General features: G+C 39.4%; 1 protein-coding gene across 1 annotated transcript; it reads left to right on the forward strand.

Annotated features, from left to right (window-relative positions):
* Positions 1–620: 620 nt before the first annotated feature.
* Positions 621–20,829, forward strand: zgc:100829 (uncharacterized protein LOC445149 homolog). The gene is made up of 8 exons (XM_056262022.1): positions 621–916; positions 2,001–2,323; positions 6,086–6,233; positions 8,152–8,269; positions 9,468–9,509; positions 9,635–9,676; positions 17,045–17,276; positions 20,600–20,829. Exons 2-8 carry the CDS (start codon positions 2,152–2,154, stop codon positions 20,824–20,826), a joined length of 981 nt encoding a protein of 326 aa, XP_056117997.1. The 5' UTR covers positions 621–916; positions 2,001–2,151; the 3' UTR covers positions 20,827–20,829.
* The last annotated feature ends 1,811 nt before the right edge of the window (positions 20,830–22,640 follow it).

The raw sequence follows: 22,640 nt of genomic DNA on the forward strand, positions 1-22,640 counted from the left end.
AGATAAAAGCTGTCATTGGCAAGAGACCCAATAATAACTGAGAGGGAGGGATGAGATTAAAACCAATGGAAACTAAATTCCAGAATGGCTGGATGCATGTCAAATATGACTGGAAGTTTATGTGACCAAACAAAAAATCAGTGACTTGTTATTTATTGATTTATTTTTCAATTAACCGAAGGTATCACTGTACAATCGGTAAAGATAACAAACACGCGGGCGCCATCTGGTGTGTGATTAGGGTAAAACATCTAATGCGTATGTCATAGCTTAATGTCTTTTTACATGAACGTCTTTTTTTGCATTTTTAAACGAACAAGCTTTTAGCTTGTAAATAAATGTCCTTACTGTATGTTAATTTACAGTAAACACAAATGTTTTTAAGGAAATAACTTAAATGGAAGTTCTGCTGATTTAGAAGCATTGGTCAAATTTGAGAGGGGAAGTGCGTTGTTTTTCAGCAAATAACGTACTGTGGTGTTTTATTTTTGGCCCTGAAAAGATGCTGAGTAATGTGAAGTGTTTCTGTGTAAATTCCTTTGCTCAAGAGTGAAGTTCTGTGTCATTTTCTCTTCTTCTCCTTTTAGTCGCCCCTCCTCCTCCTCTCCCAAAATCTCTCCCGTCTCTGTAAAACAGGATGCTGCTACTTCGTTTGCGGTGCCAACAGCTGAGGTCTGCTTCCTGAGTTTCCCTCCAGCCTATGAGAGTTGCAGGAAAAGAAAGGAAGTGTGTGTTTGTGCGAAGGCAAGGGACATTGTGTAATGTACGTTTGTGAGAGAGAGCAAAAGAAAAAAAGAGAGAGAGACTATGGAATGCTGTGATGTCACCAGCTAAGTCATACACAAAGGCAAGAAGGAAACACAGGCACTCACTCTCCCTCTTACTAAAGTCTGCCGTGGAGCGTCCGCACCCAGCTGTGAGTACATTTTACTTCACACAGGCTTTTTTTCTTCTCTTTCCAACTTTCTTTCCACTTGCCACCATATTTCTCTGTTTCTAGACATTAACTGGAGTCTATTAAATGTGCAGGCAGGCAGACATCAACTCTTTTGTCTCAGTTTCTCAGGACTTTTTTTTTTTTTTTGTAGTTGTAGACCTCTGTCTCTCTTAAAGAGGTCATGGCATGCTAGTTCAGCTGTGGCCAAAATAAGACAATGTTAAAATAGAGCAGAAGTATATTGTGAAAGGAAGGGGGAGCTGCTGACAACAGAAGTAAACTTTCGTTCCTCAGGAATCCCCCAGTCAGGCCTAAAAAGAGCTGGGAAACCATGTGTCTGAGTAAAAATTACACATAGGACCACCAAATATGATGATTCCCCCTTTCTAAAATACAAAAGCAGCTACGACAAAAGTGTGATATCAGCATTATATTAAAGCTGTTCGTTTCATTTAAAATATTCTTTATAGTAATACTAATATTATTTTAAAACTTCTTTGTAATATGTTGTCACTGTATCATATTTTACCTATTGTTAAAGTGATTTTACATGTATAAAGCTTTATAATAATAATAATAATGAATATATTTGTTTTTAAAATAATTGTTTAAATAATTATAAAACTATAAAAAAAATCTAAATAATGTTATGATTTCTGACCAGTCTTAAAAATAGATAATTATATCAATAAATAAATTATATAAAATGCATTAAGTATATTTAATTAATATCTTTAAGGTTAACAGCTCTAAAAATAGATTTTGTAATATTTTATTTAGGTAGTTATTAAAAACATTTTAATCAACGATTTAAAAAAAAAATATTTAAATGTTCCCATACATCCTCTTTGAAAGAAAGAAAGAAAGAAAGAAAGAAAGAAAGAAAGAAAGAAAGAAAGAAAGAAAGAAAGAAAGAAAGAAAGATCAGAACCTTTATTGGCATACTGTTCATTTAACATAACATACAAAAAATCTAAAACTGCACAGGAAGAGAAAGGGCAAACGAACTATTAAAGAGATCAGATTGCTTCCAGATGTTGTAATCTGTCATTCCTTGTGACAGCGTGTCCAGTTGATGGCTGCTGATCAGTGATGAGAGCGTGTGTGTGGTGAACGGACCGAGCTGGGCTTCATCGTCTTTACCACCGTCATCCTCATTCTGAAGGGCTGTTGCTGAATCTCAGGATCTATTCTGGTGCACCACACACACGGCCATGCTGCAGCAGATCTTGAATGATATGTACATCGACCCGGATGTGCTGGATGCTCTGAATGACGAGCAGAAGAAGACGCTCTTCCTGAAGATGCGCGAGGAGCAGGTGCGACGCTGGAAAGAGTGTGAGGAGAAGCTGGAGAGGGAACCACTCAAACCCAAACCAAAGACAGGTGGGAACTAGGTTTATATTGCACCTATGCAATCTAAAATGTATATGTTATGTGATCTGTGCATCTTATTGAAGAGAGTTCTATTATTATTTTTATTCAGAAATTAAACTTGACAGCCCGTAATCAGCATGCATTTTCATGAAATGGGAAAGAAAAAAAAGTGTTTTGTTCAACAGGGAAAAAAGCACGAGGGTGGTAGTGATTATAATAACATTTGATATAACTATTCAAAAATAATAATAATAGTTTTAGACATGCGCCTTTCTGACTGGTTATGTCTCTAAGAGACATACAGTTTACTTATTAGAGGGACAGTCTTTCTGAAGTTAAAGTTCTTATTCACATCACATGGTCATACAGCAATTCAGCAGTATCTGTTTAGATCAAGGCTTTAAAACATCTTGAGGTTTGAATGTGGGACCTTTGAATTGCTAGTGCAGATCTTTAATCAGTGCGTTTACTGTTCCCACATCTGTTGGCCACAGAAAGCTGAAAACATCATTCCAGTCCAGTCTGCTCCTGCTTTTTATTGCTGACTTTAAATGACTTAATATGGTCAGAATCTTAATGTGGCACATGACTCAGTCAGGACAGAATAGCTGAGCTGATAAAACACGGGTCGCCACTGTGGATCTGCAGACTTCATGGGAAAATGTCTTGTGATGTCCGAATAGGCTCGTAGAGGTGGACGCAGATGTTTGGACAACAGAAAGTGCTTTGAAACACAAGAGTAAATATGTTTGAGATGAGAGCTTATTGATGCTTCCACTGGGAACATCTGTCACTGACAGACACAAGACCAGACGAGTTTACAATCCTTTGACCGAGCAGAAGACGTCAATGGAAAATTTGCATGACCAATATCAATAGAAGCTAATATTTGTTAAAGGATCTTTTCAGTGTGACACTGAAACACTGTAAACATCTGGTAAAAAATAATTTACAACATGGGGATTCCCCTTCAATTTCACCACTTAACACTCAAGGGTCTCAGACGTCACACATACGAGACTTGCGTGAGGAGGACAAGTGTCTAAAACTGGCTAAGAGGGAGGAGTAAACAGCTGAGATATGAGAGGAATGCATCTGAGAGATAGAGGGTATCTGTAAAACAGAAAAAGAGCTGGAGAGCAGTGAAAAAGCAAACAAAAGAATGAAAAATAAAACTTTGCATTGCTTGGCTAAAGTTACAGCCTGGTTTAAACTGGTTAGACGTACAGAAAACGTATGGAATTTGGCATTTCAGCTTTGTTACTGGAAGAGCCATAACTTTCATGGACTAAAAAGATCACAGATCTTCCTCAACTAGATTAGTCAATGAAGTAAAACTTAAAAGATTGCCATGAAATGAATGTTTGAAGTGAGGCTTAAGTGTCCAAAAACTCTTTGAGGCCACAGTGTAGTCATTTTCTTGGGTTCATGCAGTAAATAATGTGCAGACGACTGAAATAATTTAGGTTGACATGCGTAACTCCAACAGGAAGTCGTCTTTGGCTAATAACAAAGCAGTTGTTATCAGGTCCCTGAGTTTCAGACCTCTGAGAGACTTACAGAGAGTCCTCTATCTCCTTTAGACGACGACAGCTGTTCTTGCAGGTCAGTGGTTTCCCCAAGACATACTGATTGCCACTGTGCAATCTCTGTCTTATAGACGGGTTCCTGTTAGGAAAGTGGTTAAAATGTCAAAAGTCAATCAAGATTCTGTTACACACCAATACAATGGGATAATAAAATAACAATAAAGAGAGTCTCTGGAGGCTGGCTACACAAGCCAGAGGAAACACTTCTGTTACTGACCCAGTTTTTAGAGCAAGAAAGGAAATTTCAGCCAGGCCAAGTTCCATACCCTCACACACATGACTGCCAACAAAGCAGGAAGTATACAGGAAACACAGGCGTTCAAAACACACTGAGGAGAAAGAGAACGGGAGAATGTGGGGAGGAGACCGATTGTATTTCTGATTATCAATAGTTGTAAACACAATGTTTTGTCTTGTCTTGCAACTTAGTTTTTTTGCTGTTAGTTTTATAACGTCTTACTTTTTTAATGCTACCATTCAAACGTTTGGGGTCAATATGATTTTTCTTTTTGATAATTTTCTTACTTTCGAAAGAAAGTAATTTATCTTTTTTTTTCAGCAAGAATATGCATTAATTTGATAAAAAGTGACAGTAAAGACACTGTAATAACATACTTTCATTTCAAATAAATGATCAGTTTTCACAAAAAAACAAAAAAAAATTAAGCAGCATAATCATTTTCAACTGTGATATATTAAAATTTAGAATATTAAAAAAAATTACATTTCTTGAGCAGCTAATCAGCATATTAGAATAATTTCTGAAGGTTCATTTAGCTTTACCATCACTGGAATAAATTGCATTTTAAAATGAATTAATATAGATAATTAATTATCTAATATAATATATATAGATAGATAGATAGATAGATAGATAGATAGATAGATAGATAGATAGATAGATAGATAGATAGATAGATAGATAGATAGATAGATAGATAGATAGATAGATAGATAGATAGATAGATAGATAATAGATAATACATAATACATATAATTTTGATTAAATAAGTATATGCAGCTTTAGTGAGCATAAGAGACTTCTTTCAAAAACTTCTTAGCGACCCCAAACTGAACGATAGTGTATGTTGTTGGAGAGACCAGGGCTAGAGCATCTAACTATAAGGTGTTGTGTAAAAAGGTCTTCTCCTTTAAATGCTGCATATATAAGATGCTATTTTGTTGTCATCAATGTGGATATAAAAATAATATAATACTACTACCAGTGTTGTAGCACTCGTCTCAAGTCTGAGTCCAAGTATTTTCTATGACCAGTCAAGACCAGATCATTCGACTGCAAGTCTAGGCCGGGTCCAAATCCTCCTGAAAATATGGTCTTGGGACTCTGACTTAAGACGAACTTCAGTACTACAACACTACTACTAATATTAATAAAAAAGGACTGCAGTTTGTTGGCTGCTGCTAAAATATGGAGAATAAATTACCTTTTTCCTTTGAATGCACTGAATGCCTTAAATGTATATAATATATTAGTCTCATTTAATATTTTGTAACCAACATTAGGTTTAACCTGTGCCCAAAATCAATGAGTTACTGGCAGGAATCATTATATACAGTATGTAATAAAACCAGCAAAAACATTGATCAATTACTGAATCCATTTTGTTATGCTAACCTGAGATGTTTGAAAGACAAAAACAAATGGTTGCTATTTCTACTTTGGTTTGTGCTCATTTGCTCATCATTTCACATGGTCCTTTTAGCTCTTACGGCAGTTTTAGGCTGTTTGATTTCATGTTAGTTTTGTCGACTGGGATCACGAGTGTGTCAGTCAGGCTGTTAAACTGGAATCTTGTTGTTTCGCCACAGGGCCTGCAAGAAGAACCAGTTCATCATGGGAGGGTTTTTCTTTTTTTTGTCTCTCTATCATGTCATTTGTAACTAACTCTCAATTTAAATTCCTTTCACTATTTGTTGGAAAGACTTGGCAAGTAGTTCATTAAGGAAATTGCTCCTCATACAAAAATGTGTAGAGATAAAATAGGACGTTTAGATTTATAGATCCAATAAGTATCCTTATACTGTTTTACAACACTTTCTTTTTAACAAAAATGAGTGTTATGGTTGAGTGCATTCAGGAAACAATGCATAAATTATGAAGTATAATAGTACATTTAAATAAGTAAATGATGATCATTCTTTTTTTCTTTCCCTTTGTAAGCTCATAGCAAGAGTGTCAGCTGGCTGCTGGGGCGAGATGGAGACGTACAGGTCATTGTCATCGGAGAGATGGATGAACTCAAGTCCTCCAAGATCATCTATTCAGGTTTTGGGGAGAGAAAAACGGCCAGCGTCCTCAACAATTCACAGTATGGACACAACTTCAGTTTAAACACTGACAAAAACACTGGGGCCTGGTTTCACAGACAGGGCTTAGACCAATAGTAGGCCTTAGTTAAATTAGGACATAAACATGCTTTAGAAAAAAACATGAGACAAAACAATTGACCTGACATATTTCAAGATTTGTATTCACAAGTTTAAGTTGCTTTCAGTTAAAGGTGGGGTAAGCTTTATTTCAAAAACGCTGTTGGACATTGTTGATATTTCAAATCAACCCAAACAAACGCACCCCTCTCTTCATTGCTCTGCCTTCAAAACTCTCCAACCCTAACCGCCCTGCTCCGAGTCGGTCTCAAACCCCGATCCCCCGGCATGCAAGTCCAGTGCACTAACAATGACTCTAAACACCGCATTCTCTAGCAGTCGTCAGAGCGACTCTCACTTGCTGGGCTCCGTTACGCACGCAATCCAAGACTGGATGTCTGTTTATCATAGCAGAAGCGCAACAAAATAATGCTTCACAAAAAGTGCACATGATGAACAAATGACAAAGCACAAAAAATTAACATGCATGCAGAAGAGTTTGTTGTTAGTAGCCAACCGCACAGCAGCTCCAGACAAACAATGACACTCAAACCCAGTGTTACTCGCGTGTGGAGAGGAATCAAAGCAACGTCCGGGTCTGTTTCCAGGCCTTCCCGCTTTGCTCTCTCCAGCACTGGAAAGCTTTTCTAATATTAACACGGGTCTTAAAAGCTGAACCTTAATTTTCCAGTGATATTCTTATAAGCTTTTCTATTTTGTTTTGTCTCATCTCTATTTCTGCAGTCTTTCTTCAAATCTCCCTCTTGCTTGTTCTCTCTCCTCCACCATCATACGTCCCCTAATGCTGATTTGCTACACACATTTGTTGTTGTTCGTGTGTCGGTCCGATTAATTTCCAAACAGCGTTTTTCAAATACCGCTTACCCCACCTTTAAAACAGCTCAAACATGTATTTTAGTCTGGGACTAGGCTGAAGTCTGTGAAACAGGGAAAATGTACATTGTGCTACACCTCAAATAAAAACAAATTATTTTTAATGCATAACAGTTCAGGCCTCAAATATGACATTTGGCCCCCAAGCCCATGGAATTTGAACACCATCTTGTTTAGTTTGATGGTATATTATGCTGAGACAGATCTGATCAGTTTACTGTACCTACTTCTGAAAATCTGAAAGATGTTTTAAAATGTTTTTACTACCCGATCATGCAGTTTCATGAATATTTACAATACGGTTTAAAAATTTGAGGACAGTAAGATTTGTTTTTGCAAGAAGTCTCTTCTGCTCAACAAGGCTGTTTATTTGAGCAAAAAATACCATAAAAGATAGTGTATTATTATTATTAATTTTTTTATTATTATTTTAAAGTGTAATTTATTCCTGTGATGGTAAAGCTGAATTTTCAGCATCATTACTTCAGTCTTCAGTGTCACATGATCCTTCAGAAATCATTCTAATATGAGATTTGCTGCTAAAGAAACATTTGTTCTTTTCAATTTTGGAAACCGTTGTTCTGCTAAATTTGTGAAAACTGTATAAATATAAAGTTCAAAATAACAGCATTTATTAACTATAGAATCTAACTTTTGATCAATGTGCTGCATCCGTGCAGAATAAATTTATTTTCTTTCAAAGAAAAAAATCTTACTCTAACTTTTGAACAGTAGTGTAAATAAATGTAGTTTAAAATTTGTAAAACTTTTTCCTGAACTAATGCAAAACAGAATCTACATGGGGTCTATAAACCTGAGAAAAAAGGGGTTGTAAACTTATGAGCAAAACTGTAAATGATTATTCCAAAGAAATTCCGTCTCAACAGTGTGTCATGAAAACTTGTTTGCTTGTGAAGGGCGTTGATTCATTTGTTGTGCTTCCACGTGTCTTGTCATGTATTCAAGCAACCAGCCCGGCACTTTGAAGAGCAACTTGACAAACCGAACATCAGCAGAACCTGTACGATCAGGACGAGAAAACCTTCCTCCTAAAGCACATTCAGGAGTTCAGCTGAACTTTAAGGTGTGTTCACGTGCAGGTGTTTGTTTACCTCCACGTTTGCTCCACTCTTAAATTGGTGCCACTGTGTTTTCATGTGGCTGTGTGTGCGAGTGTGTGTAGGTGACCTTCCTGTTGCCGCCATTAATCTCGGACACAGCCGAGGGGCAGTGAGACGGACTTTCTCCACAGGGAGAGTCATCGTTCAACAGCCAAATAAATCACAACCTCCATCTCTCCCTCTTTTTGTGCCTTCCTTTCCCCTTTCCTCCTTTTTTCATTCCGTTCTCCTCCATTATTCCTTTTCATCCTTTCAAAAAAGAAACCCTCCCACATGCACCCACCCACCTCTCCATCTCTCACAACAACTCTCTCATTGCTTGGCTCTTTGTGGCTCCATCTCTCTCCTCATGTATCAATATGTCCGTCTATGTGTGGCCAGTTGACGTCCATGACATTTTGAACCGACAGACAGTCCAACTTATGCAGTAACACTGTGTCCTTACCAAGAATGATTCAACAAGTTTCCTACCATGTGAATTTGAACATGAAATTCTTGTGCGACGTGATGAAAACGTATTTGAATTTATATTTAATGCACCGTTATGAAGTGCATGATTTTTGGACCAATTAGAATTCAGAGTGGGTGGGGCCACCCATAATAATACTGTAGAAATAGGTGGGGTTTTTTTTTGGTCACTTGTAGGTTAGAATACAGTATGAAAGTGCAGTGATGTCATCTTTAATTAATGAATGTATGTTTGTGTGTGCATGATCAGGATCTCAGCCCCAAAAGTGTTTTAAAATTGTCTTTCCACGTTTTTCACTTAATATGTGAAGATCTCGCCACCTTCTCTTTCCTGTTATACTAAGGTGGGGGGTGGGAGGGGTGTTCGCACTAGGGTTTCCATGGCAACAATGTGCGCAGCGAACACACTCCTGGGAGAAGATGTGCTGGCCAGTATCACCACACTATGATCCTCTACTTGCTAAACACAAGCATCTGTCCCTGTACCTCGACACATGTGGCTCAATGTTGCCAATTAGTGAAGGGCTGCATGATAGTCACAGAAACACCAGTCCAAACCCATCTGAGGGCTGTCAGATTTTGAACGGATCATGGAGTTGACCGGCTATTATCATTGTCAACTTTTACGATTGCAATGATAAAATGACATGTAGAAGTGTGGGAGAGTTTTTCTCAGTCTTCTTGTTTTCACAGGACAACAGTGACAAAGAGTTAAGGACTCTGCCACCCCCACAGGTGAGTTTTGGTATTACAGCAGATACGATGTTCAACAATGAGTGAGATGTTTTGTCACAAGAGGATACTTAAAAATGAGTGCAGTCTGTTTTTTATTTTCTAAATGTCTTCTCCTAATTCTGCAGATGCCAGTAAATGAAGAAAAGCCATCAGCACCTTTAGATAATGTAAGTACCATGTTTCATATGTTTAGTATAGTAATGTGTAGAGTTGTTTTTAAATACGAATACCTAATCCATAAAAATATGCTGTTAAAAAACATAATAGTAAGAAACTTTTTTTGGACACTATCATGGTATGTACATATAAAATACCATGGTATTACCAATGAGAGTAGAGCAAAATGTTATATTATTTTAAATGTATAATAATTATTATTAAATTATTAAATATATACACCATATATATTTTTTTCTCTTGTATTGAAGCAGGTATAAAAGTTTTGGTACAGGGAATTTGCACTGTTCACAATTTCAAGTCATTTTGCATTATCGCTGGCTCATTGGCCTGATGTGATATGCTATGATCACAGAGATCTCATTTACACCAGAGGCCGCTGGAAAGTCCCAGGATCTAATGGCCACTGTTCATTGATACTGCTGCCATTTAACACAGAGCGAATCAACAGATTGGGATTATTTCTCTGCCCGCTTTCTGTCTGTCTGCCCTTTTCTATTTAGTGAAACAGCTTTTTGAACTAGAAAAAGATGTAGGGCAGGACTTATGCCTCGTTTCCACCAAGCTTTACATGACAGTATTACAATACGATTCGGTACGGTTCGGAATTAGGGTATCATTCACAACTTCTGACAATGGAAACAGCAAAAATTGCGTACTGTACAGCTCGGTCAAAACTGGGCCTTAATTAAAGATTATGAAGGCACATGAATTTTTGCATGGATAAATAATTTATAATACTGCAATATTCCATAAATAAGAATGGCCCATCTTGATTTCATGGTGACTTAAAAAAAAAAAAAAAAAAAAAAAGTAAGAGATATTTATTCTGCACCATTGCGCACTAATATTAGGAAATTATAAATAATTATACCTTATTATATTTAAATTATTTAATTAAAATTTTCTATTAATTTTGTTATGCTGATCATATAATTTGATGTTAAATTAATAAAAAGAAATGCTGATCATATAATTTGATATTTTTATTAACGATATTGTCAGGATTTCTTTTTATTAATTTAACGTGTGTATATATATATATATATATATATATACTCACCTAAAGGATTATTAGGAACACCTGTTCAATTTCTCATTAATGCAATTATCTAATCAACCAATCACATGGCAGTTGCTTCAATGCATTTAGGGGTGTGGTCCTGGTCAAGACAATCTCCTGAACTCCAAACTGAATGTCAGAATGGGAAAGAAAGGTGATTTAAGCAATTGACCGTTCGCAAAAGCCACGCCCCCTAGTTATTGTCACTACGCCCGTCAAACAAATGGTCAAACACGACCAGCGCCACAGATAAAGAGGTATACCCGTGCGTGTCAGTGACCTTTTTTGGAGCAATACCTCTGCGAAATCCTCCAGATCGAGGCACAAGGGGTTACAGTATGCAGTGGAGGGATATATTCAAAACATAAAAATACGCAAGGAAGGAGACACGACTACTATCGAGGCGAATGCTTATACCGGTCTCAAGCGAAATCTGAGAAACCCCATGACATGTAACGTTACCTCAAATACAACCAGCACAGCCTGGAAGAAGATTTTATAAGCTGGTTCAGTGGCTAATTGTTTGGAGTTAGAACTATATGTATAACTCGCGCTGTATATTTAGTAATTTTGCCTCAGATACAGGATTATACATTCGCTTTAACAACCGCTTGCGTGTCATGCTGAATGCGATTTTCGTGTTTAAAAAGTAACTATACATAAGAGACGGAAAGATGCAGATAACCATACGTTATTTCTATTTATTACGATATTGATAACGTTATATGAACTGATGTTGTCAAGTAAGCTTCATGCGTTCCCCGTTGCGAACGTGCACTCCTCTAGTCTAAACTGTTAGTCTACAGGTGCTGCACTGCTAACTAGTTGACTGCTGCTCATTTCCCCCCGAAAATATCATGTTAACAACAACCCTTTAGAAAACGTAGTTCCTTTGTGGATCCTCTTGATCTGCTTTTTCCATGTTTCTTTGACTAATCTCAGTGTCTCAGTCTCACGCATGCTGGACGCGAGTTAACCATGTTCGACACATGTAACTGGGAGTGGGGCAGTCGACACTGTTTTATCCATTGTAGGCACCCCTCACGATGTGTTTTCGGCTTTGGGAATGGAAAGAACAGAACTCCTCCAGACAATCTCTCGGGGTATCTAGTGTCCGATTTACAAACGCCGTGGGCGCACCGCTTCACCTTGCTTGGAGTCAATGTTTGACGGACCTGCTCACATAGTAACGGTTGCTATGATGTGTGATTGGACAATGGCCGTTTTTGGGGAGGGGCTTGCGAACGGTCAATTTTGAGCGTGGCATGGTTGTTGGTGCCAGACGGGCCGGTCTGAGTATTTCACAATCTGCTCAGTTACTGGGATTTTCACGCACAACCATTTCTAGGGTTTACAAAGAATGGTGTGAAAAGGGAAAAACATCCAGTATGCGGCAGTCCTGTGGGCGAAAATGCCTTGTTGATGCTAGAGGTCAGAGGAGAATGGGCCGACTGATTCAAGCTGATAGAAGAGCAACTTTGACTGAAATAACCACTCGTTACAACCGAGGTATGCAGCAAAGCATTTGTGAAGCCACAACACGCATAACCTTGAGGCGGATGGGCTACAATTTGCAAGAGCTTACCAAAATTGGACAGTTGAAGACTTGAAAAATGTTGCCTGGTCTGATGAGTCTCGATTTCTGTTGAGACATTCAGATGGTAGAGTCAGAATTTGGCGTAAACAGAATGAGAACATGGATCCATCATGCCTTGTTACCACTGTGCAGGCTGGTGGTGGTGGTGTAATGGTGTGGGGGATGTTTTCTTGGCACACTTTAGGCCCCTTAGTGCCAATTGGGCATCGTTTAAATGCCACGGCCTACCTGAGCATTGTTTCTGACCATGTCCATCCCTTTATGGCCACCATGTACCCATCCTCTGATGGCTACTTCCAGCAGGATAATGCACCATGTCACAAAGCTCGAATCGTTTCAAATTGGTTTCTTGAACATGACAATAGCCGCGTTTCCACTGCCGGGCCAGGGCCGAGCCGTGCTAGTGCGTGCCAGGGCGAGTCGCGTTTCCACTGTCACTTCCGGGGCTTGATCGGGGGTTACTCGGGGCCAACGGCCAGGATTTCTGGCCCGTCGAATACCTTGGGCCAAAGTGGGCCAGCTCGGGCTAGAGGCGTGCTCAAGGTAGAAGGCGGAGTTTATCGGTGTTATGGAAAGTTATGGTCTGCGGCAAGATGCACATTTCACTTTTTTATATCGCGCAAAATAATCGCTACTTGAAATGGAGAATCTCCTGTACTGGTCTGTCGAAGATACCAGCTCTTCTGAGCATTTGGGCAGAAGAAAGGGTACAACGCCAATTTGACCGCGTGTGAAGAAACAAGGACGTTATAAAATACATCGATTTAGCAAGCAATGCTTCAAGTTCGGAATAAAATTAAAAAATTGCGGGCACAGTATTGTACAAAGCGATTAAAACGCACAATGGACAAAGCGGAGCCCAGAGAAGGAACTTTTCATGGTTCGACTTGATGGACGGTGTGCTGGGTCACCGTCCCTCTGTTAGTGGCGACTCGCGAGACAAGTCGAGACACTATTGCAGCCACGGCCGGTGAGTTAATATACATGCTATCTTCCTAACTTAAAACATAAATAAATTCATAATACCCGCTGAAATGGGTTGGGTTGTATGACGTTTGATTCAGAAAGGCGTGTTAGGGGCGGGGTTTAGGGCAGCGCTGCGGGACTACTGTGGAAACGCGGCTAATGAGTTCACTGTACTAAAATGGCCCCCACAGTCACCAGATCTCAACCCAATAGAGCATCTTTGGGATATGGTGGAACGGGAGCTTCGTGCCCTGAATGTGCATCCCACAAATCTCCATCAACTGCAAGATGCTATCCTATCAATATGGGCCAACATTTCTTGTTTTTTTTTTGTTGTTGTTGTTTTTCCCCACCTCCACCCCCCCTCTTCGGATGACAACTTTATTTATTTATTTATTTTTATTTATGGGCCAACATTTCTAAAGAATGCTTTCAGCACCTTGTTGAATCAATGCCACGTGGAATTAAGGCAGTTCTGAAGGCGAAAGGGGGTCAAACACAGTATTAGTATGGTGTTCCTAATAATCCTTTAGGTGAGTGTGTGTGTGTGTATGTATATATATATATATATATATATATATATAGACTGACAGACAGACACACAATCTAATTTTGTCACGTCACCCACTTGCAGTGTAAACATGGTGCCGGTGCATAGGAATGTCCTCCCCTGAATGTTGGTGGTCTGTTCAGGCGCACTGCTCTGGGTTGAGGGGGGTTGAGGTCAGAGCAGCTGTCCTTGTGCTCTCATCTTGAGATCCTTTTACCCTCAGCTGTCGCTCTCTGCCACTCTGATCACACCTGTTTCAGGCTCTTGATCCTTCCACCCCGCAACAGCTGAACACGACGTGCTTTAAACAGTCTTAGACGAGTGTGCAAGCATTTCGTCCAAGTTTCATGTCCTGTAATTAATATTCATGAGCAACTTGATAATTAGTGTCCCTCCCATTTTTTTATATCAATCTTACACAAAGAGGAATAAAACCCATAATTAAAATATAAAACACATGTAAGCCTGTAATCGATTGAGATTTCTAAAGCATGTATTGCATAATGCGAGGCTTGTATTTTAGGTCGTTTAAAATGCAGACATAGAGGGAACACTGAAGGAGATAATGAAGTACTGCTCTCCGTATGTGGCCTGTGTGTCAGAGTATGAGGACAGGCAGGGTGTGTGTGTGCGCTGCAGGAGGACCTGAGAGAGCCCAGGGGCTGATTTGGGTCCCCGAGTTCTTCAAGAGCAGATGGTTGATAAAGTTGATCAGGGAATTAAAGCGGGCGAGACGGCGTGCCTGTCAGTCACAGATGGATGGGATTGTGGGACTGTCCCTTAGGGTTTGGGCAGGGACCCCTCTTTCCCTCTTTTTCCACTTTCCTCTCTCTTTTCACAACAGATTTATTCCTCAATATTCACAAACTCCTGGGCAGGGCAAGTCCTCACACATCACACGTTTCTTGTTCCATCGTATGTGTGTGTAAACACTAAACACGGTCTGTGCTTGTTACAGTCCTGGGGCCTTATTTATAAAACTGTGCGTAGAATCCTTACTAAAAGTGTACGTGCGGCGGAAAGCCAAAAATGTCGTACGCAAAAAAATATTCAGACTTATAAAACCGTGCGTACGCCAGAACCTGCGCAGAATTCACTTTATAAATCCCAGTCAGCGGAAGATTGTGCGCACAGGCGTCTCCACCCCGAATTAACCATATATGAAGATTATAACGCCTAGTTTTACTATGCATATCCTCATCTGCATATGATTATTCATCCACATGATAACATGTTTAATGGTACAAGACATTAGGAAAATATGAAATACGAATGTGCCGTTACATAACATTAATAAAAATCATTTAGTAGCCCATCCTTCCCTTGTTTTTTAAATAAATAAAATAAAATAGTGCAAAATGCATTTCAGAGAAAGTTTTTCTCAATCTTTTCCACTGGCCAAATAGTATTTTAATTGATTTATATTTTTAATGGAAACAGATAGACCTTATTGTGCTTTATTTGCACGAAACCATTTTCTCAGACAATCTGCTATCATGATAAGCAATTATCTATGTATTTAACACATTAAAACACAGACAGCATGCCAGAGGAAAAGTGTTCAAAAGCATCACATCCACAACAAATATATTTATATTTATTGAATATACAAATGTTGTTACTTCTCAGTAATGATTTCATGTTACTGGCCGTAATTCAGAACACAATTCCAAGAGGATGGCTCTTGGGAATCGAAATCGGCTCATGAGCCAATCATCATCATGAGCAAGGAAATCTTCACGGTCTCTGAAAACACGCTCCCTCCGTAGAGCGTCATTACCAAGGTCTTCTAACAGCGCTAGAGCATCCATTATGATGATATGTTATATACGCGCATACCTTTTTATAGCCCATTCATTACAAAAAAATAGTATTTGCACCTGGTTAAGAATGCTGATAATGATAATTCAGGTTGATGCAATTTGATTTATTGGGTGATGTAATAGGATAATTTAGAAGTTTTTCATTTTAAATAGTTATTGCTATTTGGGCCAGTTGGTGTCGCCAAAACACATACTCTTCTGAAAGAGTGCATACGCACGGTCAAGAGCATCCTTACGGTGCGCACTTATTTACGCCAAGTTTATTTTTTATAAATCCCGATATGTGCGTGGAAAAATGCGTACGCATATTTCTATGCCCATTTTGTGCGTATGCAACGTTTATACATCAGGCCCCAGGCCTGCAATATCTGCTGTCTGGCCACTCCAGAGCTATTTTTAATATTTTTTTTATTTTAGTCTATTTTATTTTAGTAATTTTAGCCATTATAGTTATTATTATTCTTGTTATTCTTTTTTTTTTTTTTTTTTTTAGGTTCTTTTCTTATTTTTTTGTATTGATTTATTTTATTTTATTAATTTCATAAAGGAAAGGTAAGAAATGTCAAATGAACAGCCGGAAGCCATCTTTACATTTCTTAATGTCAAGAGTTCTCATTTATTCCAGAGGTGTAAAATAGCCTAAAATAAAATTAAAATAATGTTTGAGTTTTGACATGAATTTGAGTTTTACAAAAGACCAATTGTTTGGTGTTTTGTTTTTTTGTTTTTTTTACAGACAGACATACAGACCAAAATAGTGCAGTAACGAACAATCTAGTAATTCCATAATTCCAGAAGTGAAATAAAAGTGTTTAAATGTATAGGTGGGTGTGAGTGTGTGTGTATGTATGCATAAGCAAAGTAACCATTTATTATTCATTTGGTGTTGTCTTAAGGTTGTTAATGTTATGTTATTGTTTAGAGCTTAATCTTTCATAGCTCAGGAGAGAATCTCATTGGATTATCTCCTTTGTCTTGGATATTTCTCCCAAGGAATTTTAGGAGGAATATCCGAGACAAATGAGATGCTGTTGACCTAATGTGAATACCATAGACCAGGTCATTTGATGAGATATATTGAAATCTCTGCTCACAGTTTGTGACATTGTGGGGATCTTTTCTGAAACTTTAGAGGCGACATGTGAAATTGCTGTGGTCTGTTTCTCCGGAAAAAAGCTAAAGTTTCCATTTGCTCTGCTTAATCTCATAGCAGTCTATACAATATTAACAAGATCTCATTTGTGTTTTTGTCCTCCCTTTCCTCTATTGAATGTTTTAACAGTGCTCTGTTTACAACTATAGCAGGATACTCAATCCAGTGTGCTACCTTTATAAATGGTTTATTTGTTTCTGTGGCAGGTATCCCATCAGCCTCAGGAGTCCAGAGAGGAGGCTGAGTCAGGACACTCAAAGGATGACTCAGCACTATTGTCCTCAATTTGCTATCGGCCCCATTCGAGATCTTGCCTCCTGACACCCTCAGCTCTCAGCAGACCTGTCTATACAGACACTGAGGACACGACGACCAATCAGCTGTCTGACACCTCGAGACTCCATCCCCAAGACACCCCCAAACCTCAGATCAACAGAGGTGAGAGTCGGGTGTTTATGTATCCTTCCAGTCTCCCATGTGTGTTTGTGTTAATTATTTTTATTTAAATTCAGGGGGAATTTATGCTGATCCATTTTGTGCTGATCTGACCATAAACATGGTTTATTTGACACTGGCATCACACTTACTGTATCTCTCATTGAATCACTGGTTTCCATGACTGATTCAGTGAGATTTCATTTAATTTGAAAATGTTACATAAGGTTAAATGTGGCAAAAAAAATATTTTTAGATGTTTGACCTCAAGAAAATGTCAAGGTCTTATGTCACCTCAAAATAAAAAATAAATGAATTAATTAAATTTAGCTGAAAGAAAATAAAGCTTATTGTAGGACCATTTCAGATTTTTCCTTTGGTTGTTTTCATGAAAATTAAGCACATTTTCCTCCCCAATTGTCATTACATTTTTTTTTTCTATTTTAGTTCATGAGAATATGAATCTTGTTTTGAATTATGGTAGATTGTTAATCTGCTACATTACATTTAATTAAAAAGCATATTTAAAGGCAATGTAGTCCTAATTTCCTTACAGGTCAGGAAATGAGAATCATCATTGAAAATATTAGAATATTAGAAAATATAATATCCACATTTTTTATTTTAGGGTGAAATGAGTCAGACATTTCTTTTCACCCTTCACGAGTTTGATCCATTTGCTTTTGCATAAGAAAATTTCTCTGAAAAGACGAGTCTTTATGATCTGGCATGCCATGGCTGTCTTTGCAACAATAGGAATAGAGAGGGTGAAAGGCAAAAACAAGTGTCTCTGAAATCTCTCAGATTTTCTTTGGCTTCTCATTTGCTCTTCTGGTTTGTCCCAAAAATGATATCTTGCTCATTACAAACAAACAAAAAACACCCAGGATATGATCATTTGTTCTGAACGCTATCCTGGTGTTGTGAACCACCTCAACAGATGTTATGACTTACTCAAAAAGCTCAACTTACGCCATCCAGTGTGTATTATTAAGAATTACACGCAGTTCACTTCTGCCGTTTCTGTTGACTCCCCCTGCTGGACATAAAAGTGAAATGCAGCCTATAAACTCCCCCAAAGCTCTCACAATTACCTAGGCCAGGTAAGGTAATCGAGCACATTTTTGATCTAGAATATTTTTGTTGCTTGTAAAAATAAAACAAATCTCTAGGATATGCTTTTGTGTTCATCTATATGGGCATGTTTAATTTGTGTGAGTGTTTAACTTTGAGAGTGCGTAAGTCACGGGAATGTGTGCGAATAGCGTGTATGTTCATCCTGGCATGTGCGTGAAAGCAACAGCTTCCCACAGCTGCTCGTTTCGTCTCTGCATGCACGCATGTGTGTGTGTGTGTGTGTCCCTTCTCTTCACCTTCAGAGGGAAGGACACACATTCCAGCGCTGCTTCCCGACTCTGGCCCTGGGCGACGCTCGGCCGGAGCTGATAAGTGACAGGGCCCCCAGCCTCCGCTCCGCTCAACCCCCTCCCCACCTCCCCCTGGCAGCCGTGACCCCCCTGCGGCCTGGCTCAGCGCACAGACGTGCTGCTCCGGAATTCTGCCCTCTGCCCCACTTCTAACTCACCCCCCCCCCACCCCCCCTTCACAGAGGTGGGGGCGTTTAAAGAGATAGCGTGCTTTTAAGAGGCGCTGGGCTGTCAGTCTGGCTCATCTGTTCTGTCTACATATGGTGACTGTGAAATTGAAAACATCCCGTTGAATGCGTTCCTGTTTTCAGGGACACACACACATCAGTTATTGACGGGGCAAACAGAGAGCAGTTTTGCTGTTCGGTTCGTTGCAGTCAGGTGCTTTTACAGGCTTTGTCACAAGTGATTGCATGGTGAGGCCGGCAGGGGCAGTTTTGGCCGGTCTGGACCGAGAGTTTGGTTTCAGCTTTTGAGGAGGGGTGATAGCTCTGTGAAAGTGTCTCAGGTTTAGAGGGTTTGTGGGAGCATGGAAAACAGCAAACAGCGGCAAGCGATGAGAGAGAGAAAGGCGTTGTCGTTACACTGGTGTCAGCTAACAGCAGGGAACCTGTGTGTGTGTGAACGTATAGTCACGGACATGCACGCAAACACACGTGTTTGTAGGACACAGAACGGACTACTAGTGGGGTGTGGAAAATGCGGTGGAACAAACAGCTTTAGATCACGAGTGTGACTCTGAGAGTGTGTATGCGTAAGAGCGCTGTGCACGCATGAGTGTCCGCCTCAGTCGTTGGAGCCTATCCAGGGTTTCCGTGGCGACCACACAACACAGTGAGACAATCAGTGGCAGGCCCACGCAGTGCGGCGAGAGGACATTAACACAGGAACCACAGGTCAGGGGCCACGGGGAGGGAGGGAGGGAGGGAGAGAGAGAGGGAGGGAAGGCAGAAAGAAGAAGATAGGGCAGAACTTGAGAAGCAAGTGACTTAGTAAATAAATCTCATGAACCTGTGTCATATTTCACCCCAAAATCCAAAAAAAAATAAGAAATTATATTTTGCTTTTTAATAGTAAAATATTTTTTTTGAAGGACCATTCAACTTGTTTACTTTATTAGTACATTATTTTCCTTATAAATACGCAAAAACTCATTCTGATTACTTTTTAAAGAAATATGTATGCTATTAAACTGAAATAATTTATATTACATTCTTAATTCTTCTTTAAAGCTGATGTTTTGTTATTTAATACTGGGACGTTTCCACTGGCACAGCCACATGTGGGTTCGTGTCTTTGATCAGGTTGTGCGAGCGTTTTTAGGAGAAAGAGTTTGTGTGGGGTAAAATGTGTGTCAGTTTGTGTGTGTAAAGGAGAAGGGGTATATGTGTTTGTGAGAGCGAGCGAAAGAGCGAACGCACTCACACATCTGTGTCCCCTGGGGACGTGGCTAAAAATAAGCAGCTCCTCAAGCCTTCTGGTGTCTGAGCAGCGTCTGTCTGCTCTCCGCCGCCATCCCTGCGGCCCTCCTCTCCTCATCTTCCATCCCTCCATCTCTCAATTACACACACACACACACACAGTATAACCGCACACTCTTACGCACCCATAACCGTGTACACAAACACACACCAACTACACCCAGCTGCGTCCCTGCTCTACTTCCTGCGCCGACGACCTCCGGTCTGGCAGTCTGTAGCCGAGGAAAAAAGAGCCAGAGACACTGAAAAGAGGCTGAAAAAGGGCAGAAGAGAAGTGAAAAACTGAGTGAGGGAAAGGGGCAGAAGAGAGGTGTGGTGTGGGAGAGGACGATTGTGAGAATGTTTTGAAGTTGTCACCTATGAAAACAGACCTTGAAGGTCAAAAGTCCTTGTGTCATCACTCTTACTCCATTTACAGGTGATTTCCGAGTGGTTGCCGCCTCTAAACGGGCGTTTTCTGTGGATGTGGGGTCCGAGGTAGCTGAGGAGAACTGTTCGGGACGAGGACGGGTTGCTCAGCTCATGAAAACTTTCAGCGTGTCCAGTGAGTCTCCGGCCTCCCAAACGCCACCCCGTGCCAACAAACCTCCAATCCCGGAAAAGCCTAACCACTTGAGACTCCGCCCCGCACCCTCTCTCAGGTAATCAGCAAGAGACCAACCCGTGCGCCGCAATCAGGACACCCAGCCAGGGGGCTTCGGTCATCGGCTACATTTGAAGGGTGTGGGTGCTTGGCCTCTCTCAGGAATTTGAGTATTTTAGCTACCAAATTAATGAAAGGTAATGATTTTTTTCAGTATTGCTGCATTTTTCTTTTTTTACATGATATGAGTGATGTGTAAAAAATATCAGCAGGAATGAAACGCCAGTCATATTGCTCTATCACTCGAACATTCGGCAATATTGTTGACCTGGCTGTATCATTAAACTGCACTCAGATGCATATTTACAAGTGCCTTTCTGTTTTAAAGGGTCACATGAAATCTTAATTAACAGTATAAGATTGAGATAACTCCAAAAAAACAAAACAAATCGTGCCTAACCAAATTTAATCAGTCCATCAGTCTGTTATATACTTAATATTTTGCTTCCTCAAAACATGAAGGCCGGAGTGTGTATAAAGGCTGTCACGTTTTAGTGGGGAAATAGTACATGGTCAAATGGTATATATCTGTTTTGGTTTTATTTTTTGGCCAATGCAATATCAGAGTGCAGGGTGGCTAATATAATGCCCATATTTACTGTAAATTACTATTTAATTCTAGCAATTGAGATGTACAGAAAGTTGCTGAATTAAAATGAGTTACTCAGTATTTACTCAATTCACTAAAGATACTAGGAAATTCACTGACAAAGCTACATTTTGGAACTGACACTACTCTGAACAGTCCCAAATATTGGCTAATTAATCAGCCTGGCTGATATATTGGTCTATCAATTCTCTGTTGCTGGTTTCATATGTTTTTTTTTGTTTTTTTTTTTTTTATTCTAGCCAGACCTTTACTTGAAGGTTGTTGGTCTTATATTTAAGTTTTCAATCTTTGGTAATTAGGTCAGTAGGGCAGTGGTCACCTTCATGTAAATTGTTTTCTCACATTCACATTTGCTTGCACTTATTGTTGGGTTTTTTACGTGTTGTGATCTGGAAGAGTTTATATAATTACTCTGTAAGTCTTGAATGTCCTGTCCACACATTCAGGATAAGTGTGGGATATTGCCTCTGTAATAAAATGATCAAACCCCCTTCTGCCTCTGGTTACAATTTTATCCTCTGTGGCTTGACAGGCTTCAGGCTGTGTTTGTTCAACATGTGCTTATGACAAGCATTTACTGGAGTCATCTGAGGTCAAGTCATGTAGCCAAGAACGTTTCATATCCTCTTCAATGCACATTCAGTCAGAATATATAATGGTTTTTGCGCAATAAATTACAGTGCATCATTCATGAAAGAGTTGATGCTTATAAATCATATAGATTGTAAATATTGCACACATCTATAGTATTTTAGCTGCTTCTGGTAGTCAGGTTGTAGAGTGAGCTCTTCTCTTGGATGCCCTCTGCTTGCTGCTCACAATAAAGCAGAGCTAGTTAGAGAAATATGAAAGGCCGACAAGCCAGATGGGAGACTACAATAAAACCGTTTATAGCAAATTAATAGTAAGGGTGTCATCACAGCGCTTTCATAACACAGTGTTTTTAATATAACACCTTAATGTTAGACTTGTGTTGTTTAAAATGTACCCTTTTTGACTTTTTATGCATAATTGGCTGTTCAGAACATTTATGAGCTAGTTTGTGTAGCAATAACATTAGCGACACAGGAATTATCTGAAAACTGGAGAGTGGTATGAATAAGCTTGGTATATATATATAATTGGGTGACATTGTTTGCTGTTAGACCATTGTTAGACCTAACAGAGACTTGTCCAACTTGACCACTTGTCTACTTGCATGACGTA

Source organism: Rhinichthys klamathensis, unplaced genomic scaffold (assembly GCF_029890125.1).
Source record: "Rhinichthys klamathensis goyatoka isolate OS25496 unplaced genomic scaffold, OSU_Roscu_1.1 h1tg000191l_1, whole genome shotgun sequence".
Classification (NCBI taxonomy): Eukaryota; Metazoa; Chordata; class Actinopteri; order Cypriniformes; family Leuciscidae; genus Rhinichthys; species Rhinichthys klamathensis.

Excerpts from the sequence above, each read along its gene's own strand:
- zgc:100829 (XM_056262022.1), top strand. The coding sequence starts at position 2,152 with ATGCTGCAGCAGATCTTGAATGATATGTACATCGACCCGGATGTGCTG. Across the intron at positions 2,324-6,085 it reads CAAACCCAAACCAAAGACAG|CTCATAGCAAGAGTGTCAGC; the intron begins GTGGGAACTAGG and ends TCCCTTTGTAAG. Across the intron at positions 17,277-20,599 it reads CAAACCTCAGATCAACAGAG|GTGATTTCCGAGTGGTTGCC; the intron begins GTGAGAGTCGGG and ends CTCCATTTACAG.